At 32.1% G+C, this 19,913-nt stretch overlaps 1 protein-coding gene across 1 annotated transcript in view; it reads right to left on the reverse strand.

Moving 5' to 3' along the window:
* LOC101967290 (EF-hand calcium-binding domain-containing protein 13) overlaps positions 1–19,913 on the reverse strand; it is a 125,734-nt gene that overhangs the window by 87,191 nt on the left and 18,630 nt on the right. Inside the window, exons 7-9 of the mRNA XM_078040988.1 lie at positions 19,447–19,590; positions 12,292–12,435; positions 8,720–8,791 (exon numbers count right to left, since the gene is read on the reverse strand). Of these exons, the coding sequence (XP_077897114.1) occupies positions 8,720–8,791; positions 12,292–12,435; positions 19,447–19,590 (360 nt within the window). The remainder of the gene's footprint in view (positions 1–8,719; positions 8,792–12,291; positions 12,436–19,446; positions 19,591–19,913) is intronic.

Consider the following 19,913-nt stretch of genomic DNA (forward strand, 5'->3'; position numbering starts at 1 on the left):
ATAATCCTTACATATCATCTTGGCAGAAAATCAATAAGGAAACTTCAGATTTAAACTAAAATTTAGACCAAATGTATCTATACAAAATATTCCATCTAACAGCAGCAGAATGCACACTCTTCTCAATTATACATGGGGCATTCCTGAGGATAGATCCTAGAACAGGCCACAAAACTAGTCTTAACAAATTTAAGAAACTGGATCATCAAAGTATCTTTTCTGACCACAGTGGTGTAAAACTAGAAATCAACAATGGGCAATTTCAAAAACTTCACATACACATGGAAATTCAACAACATGTTCATGGCTCAATGAAGGAAGTGAAATTAAAAGAGAACTTTTAAAATGTCCCAAGATAAGCTGGTTATGGTGGCATTCACCTATAATCACAGCACATCAGGAAGTTGAGGCAAGAGGACAAGTTTAAGGCCAACCTGGGAAACACAGCAAGACCCTGACTCAAATTCTTTTTAAAAAATTTCAAAAGCTAAGGATGTAGCTCAGTAGTGGACTGCTTCTGTTTAATGAACTGAAAAAAAATGAAATAAAACAAAATGTCCCGAGGCAAATAAAAATGGAAATACAACATGCCAAAACTTGTGGGATGCAGCAAAAATAGCTCTAAGAGGGAAAGCTTATAGCAATAAATGACTACATCAAAAAAGAAAGATCCCAGACTTAGAGAAACGCCCTCTGGAGGAAAGCCAGGAAAGCTGAGAGGAGGTGTCTAGAGAGATAAGCATTCCCCTTTGAAGCTTTGGGAAGCGAAATAAAGATGGCAATGAGGATACAGGTGAGGAGTCCCAGTCAGAAGGAAACCAATCAGACGATGAAATCCAGGAATTATCAGGAAATTTTAATAGATTGTGTCTAGCGGGACCAGTGCCAGCTATTCGATTGGGCCAACTCCAGTTGGGAGAACAAATTTTAATAGGTACTCTAAACTCTCTATGACTTTCCTTACACCATTACAACATGGGTTCAGGAGAGTGCAGGAGGTGGGGGAATACATTACCGGGTTTCAGTTTTTCCCAGTTTTTGAACAGGTTAACGTGCAAGATCAGCGTGTCCACATACATGCTATAATTCCTTTTAAAACTATAAAAGAGTTACAAAACGCTTGTGATGTTTGCAGCCCTAAATCGCCATTTGTACAAAGCTTGCTCCAGTCAGTTTGTCATCAGCCGCTCCAGCCAAGGGATTGGGCATCTATCGCTGGATCTTGCTTGAGCAGTGGAGATTTCCTCCTTTGGAAATAGTATTGGATGGGTTTTTGTATGGAGCAGGCAGAGAGAAACCGAAGGCAAAATATTGACGGGCAAATTTGAGGATTTGGAAAGACACTTGAATTATGAGTTTGCAGTTTATGATAGATAACCGCATGCACTAAACGCACTTGGCAACAAATTGCCTCCCAGAACCAGTTTAGTTTAGTTTTGACTAAGATAAAACAGGGTGCGGAGGAGCTATATGCAGATTTTGTGGACCACCTGTATCAAACAGCTAAAGATCAATAGGGGATCCGGGTGCTTATGAGTTTATCCTTAAGCAGCTAGCCATCGAAAATGCAAATAAACTCTGTCATGATGATCTCAGGCCCCATGGGATAAAAGGGACAATTTCAGAATTCATTATCCCCCTCTGCTCAGATATTGGCCCCAACTCATCTTCAAGGCTTTAAAGCAAGCACTTCATCGGCAGCCTCAGAAGGTGCTTTTCGTCCTATTTGGGTGCTGAAAGTGCAATCAGACATGGAGGAAATAGAACCAAGATTCAAACGATTGAAGATCAACCCAGAGAACCCTTCCCTCAAAAGGAAGCGATTTTAAGAAAGGAAGAAGATGACCCAGCAAGACCCAGCAGAAAAGCTGATCTCACGGGAAGACCTGAAGAAGCTGACAACACAGGCTTCGCAAATGATTCAGCTCCTAGGGAGAAATAAGAATCCAATGATGTTGTTTGCGCAGTAATAGCATTACTCAGCTGTCAGGTAAAAGGGAGTCAAGCAGACACTTATTGGACCTATTTTCCAGGTCCACCACTAGTACACCCAGCTGTGTGGACTGGAGAATCCATCCCAGTGTTTATTAATGACTCATTTATGATGAGAGGATTTACAGACACTCTCCCAATTATGTGACTGAATTTAATTATTCTGGCTATAGTGCCCAATTACCTTTGTTTTGGTCCCATGATGGCTGTCTAATAAGAATATCATTTGAGGAAAAGACAGCAATTGGGAGACCTAGACTGATTAATTGTACTATTAATTTTGACTTAAAACCTTATACTAGATCAGTTATTAAAATGGGACTTCTCATAACAAACCAGTCATTTCTGCAGAACCTCCACAAATACCTCATTGTCCGTCCTAACAGTTCTGCAATAGAAATTGGCACCTTTCCTAGATGGATAGATTGTGTAAATACCTTTCCAGTACAACATAAGGTGTCTAAAGATAGTGGGTATATTTTAGATTGTCTCCAAAAATTGATAAAAGACAATTATGAAAAAGTTCTGCTATGACACCTGCAGGATTTGTTAGCAATATTTTGATCTACAGTGAAGGCGGTATTCAAAAGGATGTTTGGTGCTTAATTGCTGCCTCAGAATTTTTACATTTTACAAACAAGCCTTTACTGGAATTTGTTGGCAAGAACTGTAAGGAAGATTCTTGCTATGGCTTATGAGCCTGTGTTCAATCTCCTTATGCTTTAATTATTGGAAATGTGAAAGTTAAATGGGTAGATGATAGATATATTGTAACATGTAACAAATGTAATCTAACTAATTGCATTACCAGATATAATAGAGGGAAAGTAGTGCTGATACTTCATCAGCCCTCTTTTGTCTTATTGCCAGCCAATATTTCAGAGCCATGGTACGCTGATGCTGGTTTTCAAGTTTTAGAACAAATACATGCCCAGCTAGCAAGACCTAAACGTGCCATGGGAAAGAAAGAAAGAAAGAAAGAAAGAAAGAAAGAAAGAGAAAAGGCAAGGAAGAAAGATCCCAAATAAATACCAAATGTTACACCTCAAAGAACTAGAAAAACAAGCATAAACTAAGTGCAAAGTTATTACAAGAAGAAAATCATAAAGATCAGAGTAGAAATAAATAAAATGAAGTCTGTATGAAAACAGTAAAACTGAGAGTTGGTTTTTTCAAATGATAAGAAAAAGTCAACAAACCTCTAGCTAGACAAAAAAAAAAAATAGGGGACTCAAAATAAAAAACCAGAGATATAAATGATCATAAAAAATTACCATGAATAATCATACTACAACAAACTTGATAACCTATAAGAAATGGATAGATTCTAGAAACATACAACCTACCAATTAAATCAATAAGAAACAGAAAATCTAAACAGACCAATAACAAAGATGATCACTGTATCAATAATAAAAGTCTGCCATCAAAGAAAAGCCCAAGAACAAGGCTTCACATTTAAAGAATACTAATCTTTCTCAAGGGACAATATCACTAATGTATATAGATGCAAAAATTCTCAATATTAGCAAACCACATTCAACTGTACATTAAAAGGATAATTCACAATGATAAAGTGGAATTTATCCATGGGATTCAATGATGGTTCAACATATGGAAATCACAAATATGATAAATTACATTAACAGAATGAAGGACAAAATTATGTGGTAATTTTAATAAGTACACAAAAACTATTAGATAAAATTCAACATATTATATACAAATGGTCAACAGATGTATCAAAAATGTTCAATATCAGGCTGGGGTTGTGACTCAGTGGTGGAGTGCTTGCCTAGCCTGTGTGAAGCACTGGATTTAATACTCAGCACCACATATACATAAAATAAAATAAAATAAAGGCCCATCAACAAATAATCAAAAAAATTTTTAAATATCAATATCATTAGTGATTAGAAAAATGAAAATCAAAACCACAATGAGACATAACCTCACCCCAGTTATATCTCAGATGTTAAGACAATTGAATATTTACATGAAAAATAATTAAATATCAAAAAGGCAAAAAATGACAAATGCTGATATGCATGTGAAGAAAAGGAAATTCTAATACAGTGTTGGTAAGAATTTAAGTTAGTACAACCATTGTGGATAACAGTATGGAGGTTCCTCAAAAAAAATAAATAGAATGACCGTATGATCCAGCTACCTCACTTCTGGGCATACATGTAAAGGAAATGAAATCAGCATACCTGCATTCACATGTTTATTGTGACATTCTTCACAATGAGTAAGATCTAAAATCAACCTATGTTTCCATCAGTGGATGAATGGGTAAAGAAATGTGTTACATTTACACAATGGAATATTATTTATCAACAAAGAAGAATCTCACTTCCAGAAAAATGGATGAAACTAGAGCACATTATGTTAAGTAAAAATAAATCAGAGGCAGAAAAACAAATACTGCATGTTTTCTCTCATATATGGAAACGACAAACAATTGATCTAAATGTAGGCTAGTGATTAATAGAAGCTGGGGAGGGTAGGGAAAAGAGAGCATTAAGAGAAGTTGGATAATGAATATCAGAACACAAAAGGAAAGAATTCTGTTGTTCTCAAGCACAATGGAATGACTACATTTCACAATAACCTAATGTATATTTTACATGTACAGAGAGGTACTTAAAGACTCCAAACATGAAATGATAAGGAAAGGGAAATGCTAATTATCTTGATTGGTGCACAATGAATGCATATGTTTAAATATCACACCATACCCCATCAGTATTTACAATTATTACATGCTAATCAAAAGATAAAATATAATTTTAAAAAAGGTAAATTGAAGCATGATAAAATTTTTAAGAATTTTAAAAGAAAATCAATAGCATTTTTATACTCTAACAACAAACTATCTTAACAAATCAGGTAAACAATCTCATTTACAATAGCCACAAAAATAAAAACTACTTAGGAATCAATTTAAGGTGGTAAAAGACTTGTGCACTAAAAACTACAAAACCCTGATGAAAGAGATATCAGAAGACAAAAATAAATGAAAGAATATCCCATGTTCAAGAATTAATATTGTTAAAATGTCCATTCTATCCCAAGTCAGTTACAAATTCAATCTAATCCTTTCAAAATTCCAATAACATTTTCCTGTACCTACAAAAAATGATCTTAAAATTTGTATAGAATTATTTTTTAAAAAAAAAACCCTGACTAGTCAAAGCAATCTTGAGCAAAAATAATACAACTGGAAGCATCACACTGATTTTAACTGTACTACAAAACTATAGTAATCAAAACAATATGGTACTGGCATAAAAACAGACATATAGACCAATGGAGCAGAATAAAAAGTCCAAAATAAATCCATACAATTATGGTCAATTGATCTTCAATAAATGTGTCAAGAACATTCAATGAAGAAGAGACAATGTATTCAATAAATGAAAATTAATTCACATGAAAAATAATTAAATTAGATGCTTATATCATATACAAAAATTAACTCAAATGAATTAATGATTTAAATATAAGACCTGAAATTATAAGACTACTAGAAGAAAACAAGAGAAAAGCTCAATTTCAATGGTCTGAGCAATTCGTTTTTTGGATATGAACCCAATGGACAGACAATAAAAATAAAAATAGACAAATGGGATTAAATAAACCAAAAAGTTTTAGAAGATAAATTAAAGAAATCTCTCAGAAAGCAGAATAAAAAGTTAAAGGAAAGAAAACAATAAGGAACAACAAAAAGAAAAGTGTTTAAAAAATGGAGAACCAGGGGCTCGAGTTGTGGCTCAGTGGCAGAGCGCTTGCCTCGCACATGTGAGGCACTGGGTTTGATCCTCAGCACCACATAAAAATGAATCAAAATAAAGATATTGCATCCATCTATAACTAAAAAATATTTTTAGAAAAATGGAGAACCAGAAAGAGTCTCGACTTATTGTCTGGGATAAGAATTAATAGTGCCTCTTTTCATATTAAAAAAAAACTTATATGAGAGATAAATTGTATGTTCACTGTTTATGACCATGCACAATAACAGATAACAGTGTAAATCCCAGCTCTGTTGTATACTTTTTGTTTGATTTTTATAAAGAATGCTCATTTTGATGTCTAACTCCATAAAAATGGAGAAAATAAGTTTTACTTTGCAGGGTTGTCCACCTTGAGCTACTGGCTCTTGGTCACAATCTCATAATCATACTCTAAACCTTTTTTCTTTTCTTTTTTGATACTGGGGATTTAACCCAGAGATACTTTACCACTGAGCCACATTACCAGCCCTTTTTTATTTTTTATTTTGAGTCAGGGAGTCACTAAATTGCTTAAGGCATGCTTAGTTGCTGAGGCTGGCCTAGTACTTGTGTTCCTCCTCCCTCAGCCTCCTGAGTCGCTGAGACTAAGCCTGTTTCATACTTCGAATCTTTGAGTATGCTGTTTTCTCTGCATGTAAACACCACTTCTGATCCCAAGGAATGTAAACAAAAAAGAAAATAAGCCCAAATAAAGAAGAAAATGACTTAAAAAAAGAAATGGAGAACTGGTACTGGCAGTCAAACATAAAATACCAAGAGATCCAAAAAGAAAAAAATAATAGACAAAATTAAATAATTGACATTTTTTTATTTTCCAGAATCAAAGAACACATACACAGCACATAGTTACAAGGAAACATATTTCAAGGTACAGCATTACTAAAACTTTAGTACAATTAATGAAAAGAAAATATTCCATAAGCTTGAAAGAGAAAAATCAGGTACAACAGAAGGTTCAAGAATTAGATGAATTTAAGATTTCAACAGCAATATGGAAATCTAGAAAATCCACTGGGTATGGTGGTCCACGCCTATAATTCCAGCTATTCAGGAGCTGAGGCAAGAGGATCACAAGTTTAAGGACAGCCTCAGCAATTTAGCAAGACCCTGTCTCCAAAAAAGGGGGGTGGGGCTAGAGATGTAGCTAAGTAGTAGAGTGCCCTGGGTTTAATTTCCAGTACTAATGAAAGAGGAAAGGAAGAAAGTCGGGGGTGGGGGTACTGAGGGAAGAAGAAAGAAAAAGAAAAAGAAAAAAGGAAACCAGAAAATCCTAGCTTCATAGAAAAAACTATTTCCAATCTAAAATCCCATGACAAACTATCAGACAAATGTGAGAAAAGAATCTGATACAGAAGTAAAAAGAGTCTCCAAAATGTGAGTAAAGGAGACCCCAGGATGACAGCTGTACACAAGCTGTAGAGATCAAAAAAAATCCATTTCAGTTTTCCAATATGCTATTTGTTGGTCTCTACACCTTTCAGAGTACTCTAAGGAAAATTTCTTCAAGAGCACAAAACTGATAGAAAACCAGGTGCAGTCAAAATTATGAAGAGGATTTTTAACTCAGCTGGCAACATTTGGGGTCAAGTCAATAATAAATACACTTTTAAAAAACCAACCAAATATATAAATGACAACTATTAAAGAAGTAAAAAATGTTGCACAGAAGAACAAAGTAATGATATGATACTATATGGGTCAGGTGTGAATAGTGTTTATATAGATTTGTTAATATAAATACTGAATTTAAAATTAAATAAATTTATATATATGTATACATATATATATACATAAATATATTAGATGAGTGGATAAATATGGGGAAATTGAGTATGTTGGGGACACAGAAAAATGAAAAAGAGCTAAATCCTTATTCTTTTAAGTAGGAAGTTTACTATGCCTGCTCAAAATTCTAAAATATAATGTTTAAGTTCTTGGAGGTTGCCAAAACAAAGAAATCATAAGTGTTAGGAAGATTGAAAACTTAATTACCTGACTTGATCGTCGTCATATATATATATATATATATATATATATATATATATATATAAATCATCACACTGTTTCCATAAATATATATAATTATCATATCAAATTTTTATTTAAAAAATCAATAAGTAGCAAAGTAAACATGTTATTAAATATTTATAATATTTATAAATATTATAAATATTAGAAATCAGATAAAACATTTAAAATGATTACCTCCAGAAAAGCTGGGGAAGGACTGAGGCTAGAAGCTACTTTTTATGTAATAAGCTTCATAAATCTTCATAAGTCTTAAAATTATGGGAATAGGGTAATTTTAACCAAATGAAATTTAGACAAATGAAAGAATAGATAGTGAGTAATATGTTATACAATAAGAAGATATCAAAAACAATATACTTAATTAAGAAAAATTAAATACTGATAGAAGGATCAATGTCAGGATGTCAGAATCCTTTACAAATTATAAATTAAATATTATCCTTTTTTTAAATACTAGAGAGTGAACCCAGGGTGTTTTTTCACTGCACTATATCTCCATCCCTTTTTTATTTTTTATTTTGACACAGGGTCAGCAGAAGACCTCACTGAGTTGCTGAGGCTGATCTCAAACTTGTGATCCTACTGCCCCAGCTTCCCGAGTCACTAGGATTACCAGCATATGGCTGGCACATATATTTAATATTACAATCTTGTTTTAAATTTGACTTTACGCTGCAATGTATTAAGTGTAAGATAAAAGAAAAATTATGATAGTCATATTACATAATCAACATTAACAAGGTATATGTAAGAACATTATATCTAATATTTTATCCTCCCTGATTTAGAGGGTTCAACAAAATCTCAAAATCCTTTGTAAAACTTATAAATTAGGATTTAATTTAAATACACTATATTTTCAACAAAACTTGCTATAGCAACAAGAGGTCCCTTACAAACATCTTCATACGGTTGCTGTAGTTCATTCAAAGCAAATACAATATCACCAATATCCACCATCTGGTTACCTGTAATAGAAATAAATAAGTTCAAATACTGTATTTACTTCTGAACACAGATATAGTTTTCACTATATAGGAAGTGGGGACAGAGAACCAGCTATTATGAGTTTTGAATGTTTGAAATTATGAATAAATGAAGTGAAATATAAAATTAAGATTATAGTTTTGCTTCTTAATAAGAGTTTTTCATTGAAATAGTAGAATTTTAAGCTTCTCTTCTAGATAGTCTATATAACATTTTATTCATTTTACATTTTTTGAGCATTTACTATAGGTAGTATTTATTTACTCTTTTGTCTTAATTTCTAAATTGTGAGCGCTTCAAAAATAGAGAATGTGTCCTTTACTTCTGTTTCCCCAATGCCTAATAAAGTACCTAATTCCTATAATTTCAAAATTATTTTCAAACAAATAAAATACACTGGAGGCTATAAATCATGCTAAATAAATAGCAAATAACCATTTATTTAGTACCTTCTATGTACTCATATTTAGCACCTTCTATGTACTTTAACTTCCTACCCATCCTTGCCGCCACCCCTGTCTAAAGCCATTTTTCTTCTCAGGCAATGCATGACCAAGAACAAGCTCAGATGCAGTGATTAAATAATGTCATTCCAATCATGCACAGAGGTAGTATAAAAATTTTTTCACCCAAGTATTGGTTTCCCTTGTCGTCCAAGGTGAAAAGGCCCAAAAAATAATTCAGTATTATTACCTATAATAATACTGAATTTGTTCTTTAGTCCACTGTTCAATAATATGCTCACTAGCACACTGAGAGAAGTGGTTTTTAAGTGACTTCTGAATCTAAGAAGAATTAAATTAGGTGCAATATAGTTTAATGTTGAATAAGCTTGATTCACTCTGATTCTCTGAAAATTGATAAAGCTATGTATGTCAAGTACAGGCCTTCAAATTACTGCAAAGCAAGTATATATTTGAACCAATCAAAGAAATGTTAGACCAAATTGATGTTAAATCACCTTCTGATCTGGAATTGCAGCCTACATTCTAGTTACTCACTTCCTTAGTATTTTATCTCATTCTGTTCTTGATTATGGTTCTCTACCATATCCCATCATCTACCCAGGAAATTCCTTCCTATTAAGATGATTTTCATAACTAAAAGACAAGTACCTTCCTTATGAGAATTGCAGCCAACTTATAAATATGACAAAAGGAAGGACATATTATTCTTTCTAATTGGAAATGATGGAATAAGAGGTCAGAATTATTAATTAATTCAACAAGTATTTGTTGAGCAATTAATATGCACTAAAAGCATTTTTCTAGGTACTGAGAATATAGTGTTAAGCAAAAGTGGACATGTTATCTGTCCATTTGGTGTTTAGTTTCATTTAAGATACAAATGTTAAAAAAATTAAAAATATACTTTGCAACTGTAATTAGTACTATGAGAGTATATAACATGAGATAGGTGAATAAGAAAATCCTTGAAGAATAGATGGTTAAATTTCGATCTAAAGTGTTAAGTAGGAAATGACTAAAGTATAAGTAGGAATTAAGTAAAAGAGAAATGTTCAAGGATGAAAAAATAATATATGCAATGGGTATATGAAAGGAAGGGGCTTGATGTATATAGTTGAAGTTCTAAAAAGGCACAGAGCAAGGGAGAATAGGTCTGAGGTAAAGCTGAAGATCTGGGTAAAGGTCAGACCATGCAAGGCCTTATACATACATCACCTTAAAGCCACCCTAAACAGCTCTTGGCCAAGAGCTATTATTGGATTTTATGCAAGGAGAGTAACAAGGTCATATCTGTGCTTTGAAAACATCATTTTATTTGCAGCATAAAAAGGATAAATGTGGATATGAGTAGATTTGCAAGGATGAACTGCAATTTTCCTAAGAAAAGTTTATAGTAACTTGAATCAAAATGGAGAAATAGAATGATTTCATAGATATCTAGGAGTTTAAAATAAGTGAACTTTTCCAGGCACAGTGATGCAAGCCTGTAATCAAACCCAGTGACTCGGAAGTCTGAGGCAGGGGACTGCAAATTCAAAGTCAGCCTGGGCAACTGAGCAAGACTCTATCTAAAAATAAAAAATAAAAAGGGCTGGGACTATAGCTCAGTGGTAGAGTGTCCCTAGGTAATAGCCCCAGTACCACAAAAATGTATACATACACACATACATGCATAAGAGAACTTTATAATGATTGCTTGAGAATGAGAAAGCAATGAAGTTGTCAAAGATGACTCTTAGGTTTTTGCTTCACCTTCCTTGAGCTTGTTCACAGTGCCAAGCACTGTGATACTTGTTCATATTTAATTCCTACAATAATCCTATGAAAATATTATCATTTGTCCAGCCTATTTCTGCAAATAGAGCAGGAGATCTGGAGACCCAGACTAGAATTTCATAAGCCAAAAAGCAAAGTGTTGCAACAGTTTCATGTATGATTTCTCTTGCTCCTGGTAGGGTATATCCTAAAGAATGTTTAATAATATGTCTTATTAGTACTTAAAATCTCTATTTTATACATATTTTCATATTCCAATATATCCCTCTACTAATGTTACCTCCAGAGCCCAATAACAACCTAACAGAACTCTATGACACCTGATTCTACCTCCAGACCACATATCAGCAGCCAAACACCTACTACAAAGCCACCACTAATATACAAAACCAGTGAAACTCATTGAAAAGGATGCCATGTCTGATTATTTTTCTTTCATATTTATATAAACTGTTCTCTCAATCTAAAATGTTTTTCTCACCCTTTACCGCTTCTGTTAACCAATTAATCCCTATTAATTCTTCAAGATTTAGCTCAGACATTATCTCCTCTGATAATTTTTCCCTGGGGCTTCCAATATGTATTAGCAGCCTATGTACATTCTATTACAGTACTTGTCACAGAGCATTACTTGACTCTTTCACACTAGAATGTGAGCTTCCTTAGAACAAGAACTGTGTTCTATTCTACTTTGTATCACCTAGCACAGGTCCAAGTACAATAGATATCAAATTAGCGATTATCTGACTCATTAAATGAATGAATTAAATCAGTTAATCAATCACTAGTCTGTTTATTAGAGAACATCCCTTGGACAAATGTATTTAATATAAAACATCTGCTAAATATATTTATAATATTTTAAAGTAATCTACATTGTGCAAACAGTAATTGAACAGCATAGCAATTAATCCAAACTACATAATAAAATTGAGAATTCAAGAAATTTAGGTCTTGTAGTGCCAATACTCTTGATACTACAAGAAACTACCTCTCTAAAAAAATAAGAAATAACTATTGAAAAGCGAGATGATGTTATAAAAAAGTTTAAATCCATTTTACTCTTAGGCTTTTACCAAACATATCAAAAATAAAACATTTTGTTTAAGTTTTCAAGACTATCTTTTACTATAAACACCAGTAAGCAGTGGCAGTGGCAGAAGGTTAAGAATCAAGAATGAAAACACAGAAACAAAAGATAAATCACAAAATTAGTATCTAAAATTCAAGTAACTCACGGTCAGTATAGGAATATTTGATCACTTCCTGAAGTGTGTCAGGGTTTACAAAGATATTCATGCTACTCAAAACAGCAACCACTTCATCAGTAGGAACCCGACCATCTTTTATCCTAGAAAAAATCTCCAAGGCTTTCTGGAATGCTGTGAAAAACAATAAACAAAGAAATTTTTGTACCACAAGAATTAACAGCTTTCCCTGGATAAAAAAAACTGATTTTGTGTCAGTGACCATATAGGGAAAATAACCTTACATAAGCGTGAGGTTTTCTAAATATTCACCTATAAGTAGGCATTTTCCAATTCTGGTCACATTTCTAGAATAAATTCTAATTTTTGCTATTATAAATATTAATATAATATCAATAACAATAGCTAGTATTTATTGAATATTGATCATGTGTCAGAAACTGCACTAAAAGCTATGAGTTAGCTCATTCAATCATCACAAAAGGCTTTTATCTCTTTACAGATATGAAAACTAAGGCTTAAAAAGTCCCCTTCAACTCACAGCTAGTATGCAGAAAAGTCAAAATACTAATCTAACAATATTAATCCACAATTCTTGCTTTTAATCACTATACTATTTAACTCTTAAAAATTTTAATTAAGACAATTTCTTACCAATGGTATAATCCACAATAGCAAATCATTTAATACACAATCTGAAGGAGTTGTTAATTGCTTAAAAATGAAAATTTTATTAGAAAAGAAGAATGATAGAGAGGCGAAATTTCTTTTCAGCTGTTTTATCATATTACAAAGAGTTTAGCAGTAGTTTAACCACTACTATAAGGTTTCTTTTTTCTCAGAAATTTAACATTATTATGCTAGCAATTCTAACATCAAAAATGAATTGGAGATGCTAGGGCTATAGCTCAGTGGCAGAGCACTTTCCTCACAACATGTGAGGCACTGGGTTTATTCCTCAGCACCACATAAAAATAAATAAAATAAAAGTAGGCTGTCCATATACAACTGCAAAAAAAATTTTTAATGAATTATAAACATGGTTAGAAGAAAATGCATACACCAATCAAGAATTTTCCACTAAAAAGCTTTCCTGAAAACTTAAATGGAAAGCTGTGTCCAACTGCTAAATTAAATACTCCTCTGACAACTACATCCCTTAATTTACCTTGATTAAAACACACACACACACACACACACAAAATTTCCTTAACTAACTCCAGAAAGAAAATCACTTTATAGTCAGATTAGATTTTCTTGGAATTCAGGATACAATAAGCATAATGATCCTCAGTCTTTGGATAAACACAACCAAGAAGGGAAACCGAGCATTATGTATTCATCCAACTAGTAGTTATTGATAAAGTTAAACAAAATAACAAAGGAAAAAAATCCAAAAAAAACTCTTCCTCATTAAAAGCAATGAGAACACTGGCAAAAATTGTCACAATCAACTTTTTTCATACTTCTAGAAATAAAACAAAGGCTTCTAGCAGTCCAAGAAGTGTCCTCAAAAAAAAAAAAAATGGATGGCTCTCATTAAGAAACAGTGAGTTTTGTGACATTTTAACTTGCTCTATTCTCATCTCCTCGTCCCCAAGTTCACAGGAACCTTGAAAAACAAGAGCCAATAATCATGATAAAAATGTGTGTGTGTTAGCAAAGTTTTTATTTCTTTATTCAGAAGAAATAAAAGAAAGTTAATAAATTCTATGATTAAATTTAACATTCTTATTTCAAAAAATACATCACTCTAAAATTAAAAGAAAAACAGTGCAATAGGAGGAGGCTGAGGCTCTGGCTCAGCAGTAGCACACTTGCGTGGCATGTGTGAGGCACTGGGTTCAATTCTCAGCACCACATATAAATAAATAAAATAAAGGTCTATCAACAACTAAAAAAATATTTAAAAGAAAAAAAAACAGTATAATAGGAAAAAACATTTGTAACAAATAATCAGCAGCCAGAATATGAAAGCCCCAACAAATCAATAAGAAATAAACAAGACAGTTTTTAAAATGGACAATAAACATGAAAAGACAATTTATAGAAAAATATATATAAATACCCAGTAATTATGTTAAAAATGACAAATTTCATAATTAAGAAATAGAAATAATGAGACATCATGGGGGGGGATTGTTAGCAAAACCTCCCATTTTCTTAAAATAAAAGACATTTACATTTTCCCGGTCATTTTCTGGAGAGATTTCTAGATTCCTAGCTTTCACAAGTTCTAGGTCTTCTAATTCTCCTCTATCTGGTAATTGATAACTCATTTTGTCTTGACAAAACATGCATAAACTCTGTAAGTGTGTGTGTGTTCATTGTGGCATATAAAAAGGATTTTTAAAGTCAATATTAAACTATAGCAAGGTAGGAAAAGTTAAAGAGGGTCTTTTGTAGGTTTATACACATATTGCTTGGATATTTTATAAAAATAATAAATTGTTATATTTTGTTTTAAAAGGAAAAAAAAAAGAAATGTGAGAGTCTTTGATTAGTCTCAGAACACTTCAACCGCAAATAGAAAATAAGATCAATATAGGAAGCCAGGACTTGAAAGAGCAAGGAATATATTGAAGTCAATAAGCTGTTCTCAGTAGTGGTTCAACAAGAAGGCAGTACTTAGGAGTCCACACATGAACCTTTAGTCAGGAACAATTTGTAAGTCAAAAACCAAGTAGACAAAGAGTATCAAGAAAAATCTCAATGTTATAAAAGTTAATCAAGATGTCAAGTAGGAAATAAGGAGTCAGAAAGGAAAAGCAAACCAAGCATCATCTTACATGTATTGTTCATTGCTATATAAGGTAGACATTTAGTAACATTTATTACATAAATGAGTAAACAATTTTTCTTGCATATTTGCATGCTTTTCCGGAAATACAAAGACTATCAAATTCAAACATCTTTGATTCTAAGAAAAAACAGTCTGTTAACTATAAAATTAGATAACACCAACAACTGCTCAGGGAAACTTGATCTTACCTAATGAAGAAGCCAAGAACAAGTCATGAATATTAGAGGTCTCAAACTTATAGAACTGTTTCTATCATTAACATGAATACTCCATTCAATCACTATATTTACAATTTATTTATAATGTAAACTAAGTCATTAAGCAATCCATAATATCCAAGTTTTCAGGGAGAAATACAAGCAAATTCCTGACAGAGTAAATGAATTGTTATGTTTTGTTTTAAAAGGAAAAAAAAAAGAAATGTGAGAGTCTTTGATTAGTCTCAGAATACTTCAACCGCAAATAGAAATACTGTCAGGGGTAGAGAAGAAATATGAAACTTCAACAGAAAACACCACACACACACACACACACACACACACACACACACACACACACACACACGCACACACATAAAAGTAAGAATGAAATTGACATGTATGGAGATTAATTAGACTAATTAACCTGGGAAAATTTCCGTGGAAAAACAAGCTGCAAGCAAAATTTTAAAGATGTGAGGAAGCTCAGCATAAAAAATTTATATAATAGGAAGAGCATCTAAATTATTTTTTTAAATTGGTTCTTTTAGTTATATATAACTAAAAAGCTCCTTCAGAGTAAAAGAAACAAACAAGAGCCTGAAGAGAGAGCCTACAGAATGGAAGACAATCTTGCCACCTGTTCCTCAGATAGGGCATTAATTTCCAAGATACACAAAGAACTCAAGAAACTTAACACAAAAACAAACAAATAACCCAATCAATTAATGGGCAAAAGAACTGAACAGACCCTTCTCAAAAGAGCTTTTAAATTCTTGAGCAAGAAAATGGCATGACACAAGTAGTGTTTAAAGCAAATTAACTCATAACTGAGATAGAAAGGATGTTGTGGCAATGATCCAGACTTTTAATGCCTCTGTGGGAACGGGAGAGGACTCATGTCTCACTTTCCCAGTAAGAGATTCTGAAAAAACAAATTAATATGCCCACCCCACCCTAAAATCAGTTACTATCAAAACATTCTCTTCTATACTTTTGAAGAATAGTCTTTTTACCTGAATCCTGAGAGGTCACATAAGAAATATCATTCACAGCCTTAAGGAAATTTGAAAAATCCAGCATTCCATTAACTATAAAAATGGTTCAGAAAGAGAAGAAAAAATCCCATCAGCAAACAATATCAGTAAACTCATTAAAAACATAAAATAAAAATACAAGCTAAAAATGTAAAAGGATTAACTGATGATGTTAGAATACCATTGTCTGTACACAAGAGCAGTCAACAATAACACTATATGTAAAGAAAACTTACCAGAAAAAAGTTACATGTTATAATTAAATAGTAAATAGTGCTCCAGCAATAACAGAAATGCTATAAACTAGGACTGTAGATTTGTAATGCTCTTGGTTTAAGACTCTAATGTTTATATGTATAATTTGATGTAAAAAAATATATATACATATATGTATATATAACATGCCAATTTTACCTGAGAAGTGATTAAGCATAATGGGTTTTATACTTAAAGGATAGAACTGATTTCACTGTGCTATAGAAAAGTGGTTCCAAGCCTTTCTGGGAGGTTATGGATCCAGTTGAGATTCTTGTGAAAGATTTATCTTACCTCATTTCTTTCCCTCTCTCCCACTAAAATACATGAACAAAATACTGCACAATATTAAAATAATACTTACCAGAGAAGTCATCTCATTTTTCATGTAAAAAATAATGACTATTTCTTAAAAGAAAAAAAGAAAGGAAATCTAAATTGTACAAATGATGATTTTTATAAGAAATTGTGGTTGTTTGGTTTGAAAAAGAAGTTGAAATTATGCAGTGCTTTTGTCATGAGGGCGCATAAGTCATCTCTAATGACAATCAGAGATGAAAATCCTGATTCACAGAATCTGCCAAAGCACAGAATCAGGGTTTTTAAAATTCACTTTCTGAACAAAAATAGATCCTTATCAAGAAAAATCAATTTGTCAAGATTCTTCAAGTTAAATAACTTTGATTTCATTTCTTTCTGTCTTTAAATAAATGAGGTTAATTTTGTCAGGATTTATAGATGTTATGGACACCAGAAAAAAATAATTATAAATCTGCATTTCTATTTATGTCATCTGAGCAGAAGTAAAAACACTTCAGTGCTTCCATCCAATTGCCTCCAGGCTTCTAACTGCAAAGAAAATGAAAAGGCTTATTTGCTCTCATTTCCATACCATAAAAATACTTTTTCCAGTATTAGGAAGCTTGTTAAGTTATCTGCCTCCAAATTTCTTCAGTGTAACAACTTGAAAGAGGGCTCTTCTTTCCTTCAAAATTAGTGAAACATCTGTCTAAATTTTAATCAACTACTTGACTTGTTTTCTGACTTCATTTTTAAATGTAGGACTGATGGTGTAATATGTCATTATTTAAATTTGTCATTTTTAAATTTTATTTTGAGACAAGGCCTCACTAAATTGCCAAGGCTTGCTTCAAATTTGTGATCATCCTTCCTTAGACTCTTGAGTAGCTGGGATTACAAACTGAATAAACTTTTTATATAAGTATTAGCTATATGTGTTTTCTTTTATGAAAAATACTTTTATGTAAAATATGTCTTGCCTATTTTTCTACCTCATTGTTTGCTACTAATTTGTATGGGTTTTTTAAATGGTCTTAAAACTAATTCTTTTTCACTTGTGTGAAGTTCAAATATCTCCAAGTTTGTAACATGTTTTCACTTTAAGGTGTTTTTTGGCAAACAAAAGTTTTTTATGTTAATATGGTCAAATATATAAAATATATTAACCTCTTCTTATAAGCCCACTCCTCCTATTACACTCAAACCTTTTTGCCTTGTTTAAGAAATGCTTCCTTATTTCATAGTACCACTTTATAACATGTAATTAATAAAAGTAAATGTCTAAACTGGTGCAGTGGTGTACCCCTATAATCCCAGCGATTTGGGAAGTTGAGGCAGGAAGATCCAAGTTCAAGGCCAGCCTCAGCCATTTAGTGATGTCCTCAGTAACAGCAAGACCCTGTCTCAAAATAAAAAATAATAAAGGGTTGGGGATGTATTTCAGTGGTTAAGGGCCCCTGGGTTAAATCCCCAGTACCAAAATAAAATAAAATAATGTATATTAAGAAAACCAATTTTAAAAAAGTTTAAACATGGAGCTGGGACAGTAGCTCAGTGGTAAAGTGCTTGCCTCGCAAGTGTGAGGCACTGGGTTCAATTCTCAGCACCATATAAAAAAATAAAAATACTATGTGTTCAACTACAGCTTAATAAATATTTTTTAAAAAAAAAGTTTAAACACACCAAATATTGAAAAGTGGATCCACAGGATATCTTACTTGGGTATATTACTTACTAGTGAATATATAAAGTGGTACAACTTCTTTGGACAACAGTATGGCATTAATTATATACCTACAGTTTAGTAACTCTACTTATAAGTATATACCCAAGAATAACCCTAGTACATACATATCAGGAAACCTCTCATGGCAAATATTTTTCACAGTAGCAAAAACTTAGAAAGAAACTCAATGCTCATCAATGAGAGAGTAGATGGATAAAATGTGACATATTCACACAATATTATGCAAATGACTAAACAAATTAAAAGAAGCATGAAAACATATGAATAATCTTAGTCATCTAATAACTGAAAAAGCCCCAAAAGATTCCTACATTATGATAAATTTTTTACTAAAGTTTCAAAAACAAAAAGTTATAATTCTTATCTATTTTACAGAAATATATATATATCCATAACAATAAAACTATGTAAAAAGAAAAGCAAGAAAATAATAAGCATAGGACTCAAAAAAATGCTTACATCAGGTTGGGGAAAAAAGAATGGGTTATTTAATAAATTTTATGTATAGGTGAAAGTTTATTATCAAGGTCCTAGTTTTCATTTTGGGTGGTCAGGTCAGATATTTATTATATTATTGAATACCACTGCACAACTAAATATGATTAAGTAAACCATCCATAGACCAATAATGAGAATATATTATAATCCAATATGGAAATCAGTAAAATTATGTGTACCTGAGGCCCAATTTTTATTAAAAAATTATTGACCCATTATAATCAGATAATGTTTTTAATGTTTTAGAACATGTGACAAAAATTATGTTTTATAACATTTTAAAGATTAGCTTTCATATAACTTACAATATGACCAGCTTAAATTAATACAGAAAAGAAAAAAACTTACCATTGATATCAATAGTCTTTAGTGCCTGTAGCATTTCTGAATCACTTATAGAAATCTTCAAGGTACCAAGGACCATTGGCAGATCGTTCACATAAATCTTACCACTTCGAATTTTACTAAAAATTTTACAGGCTTTAAGAAGTTCTGCACACACATAATAAAACATTTAGTTAGTTAATTCAAAAGAGTAAATATCCTTATTCCCCCTACTCTCTTGAAAGAAATAATCATTAAAAGAAGGGGAGTAAACATTTGTTTCTCAGATTCTCTACTTTAAAATTTAGCTCTTGATTTATTTAGATATATCTGGAGACAGTGAGAAATTGTCAGAAAAGTCATGCAAAGATCACATAGGAAAAAGTTTCCTTAAGATTCCCTGGAAATTTTAAATACTTCCTCTGTGCTCTCATAGCACTCAGTATCTACCTCAACCAAATATCTTGGTATCATAGACTGCTTGCATATCA

The sequence above is a fragment of the Ictidomys tridecemlineatus genome, chromosome 3, assembly GCF_052094955.1.
Source record: "Ictidomys tridecemlineatus isolate mIctTri1 chromosome 3, mIctTri1.hap1, whole genome shotgun sequence".
NCBI classification, from domain to species: Eukaryota; Metazoa; Chordata; class Mammalia; order Rodentia; family Sciuridae; genus Ictidomys; species Ictidomys tridecemlineatus.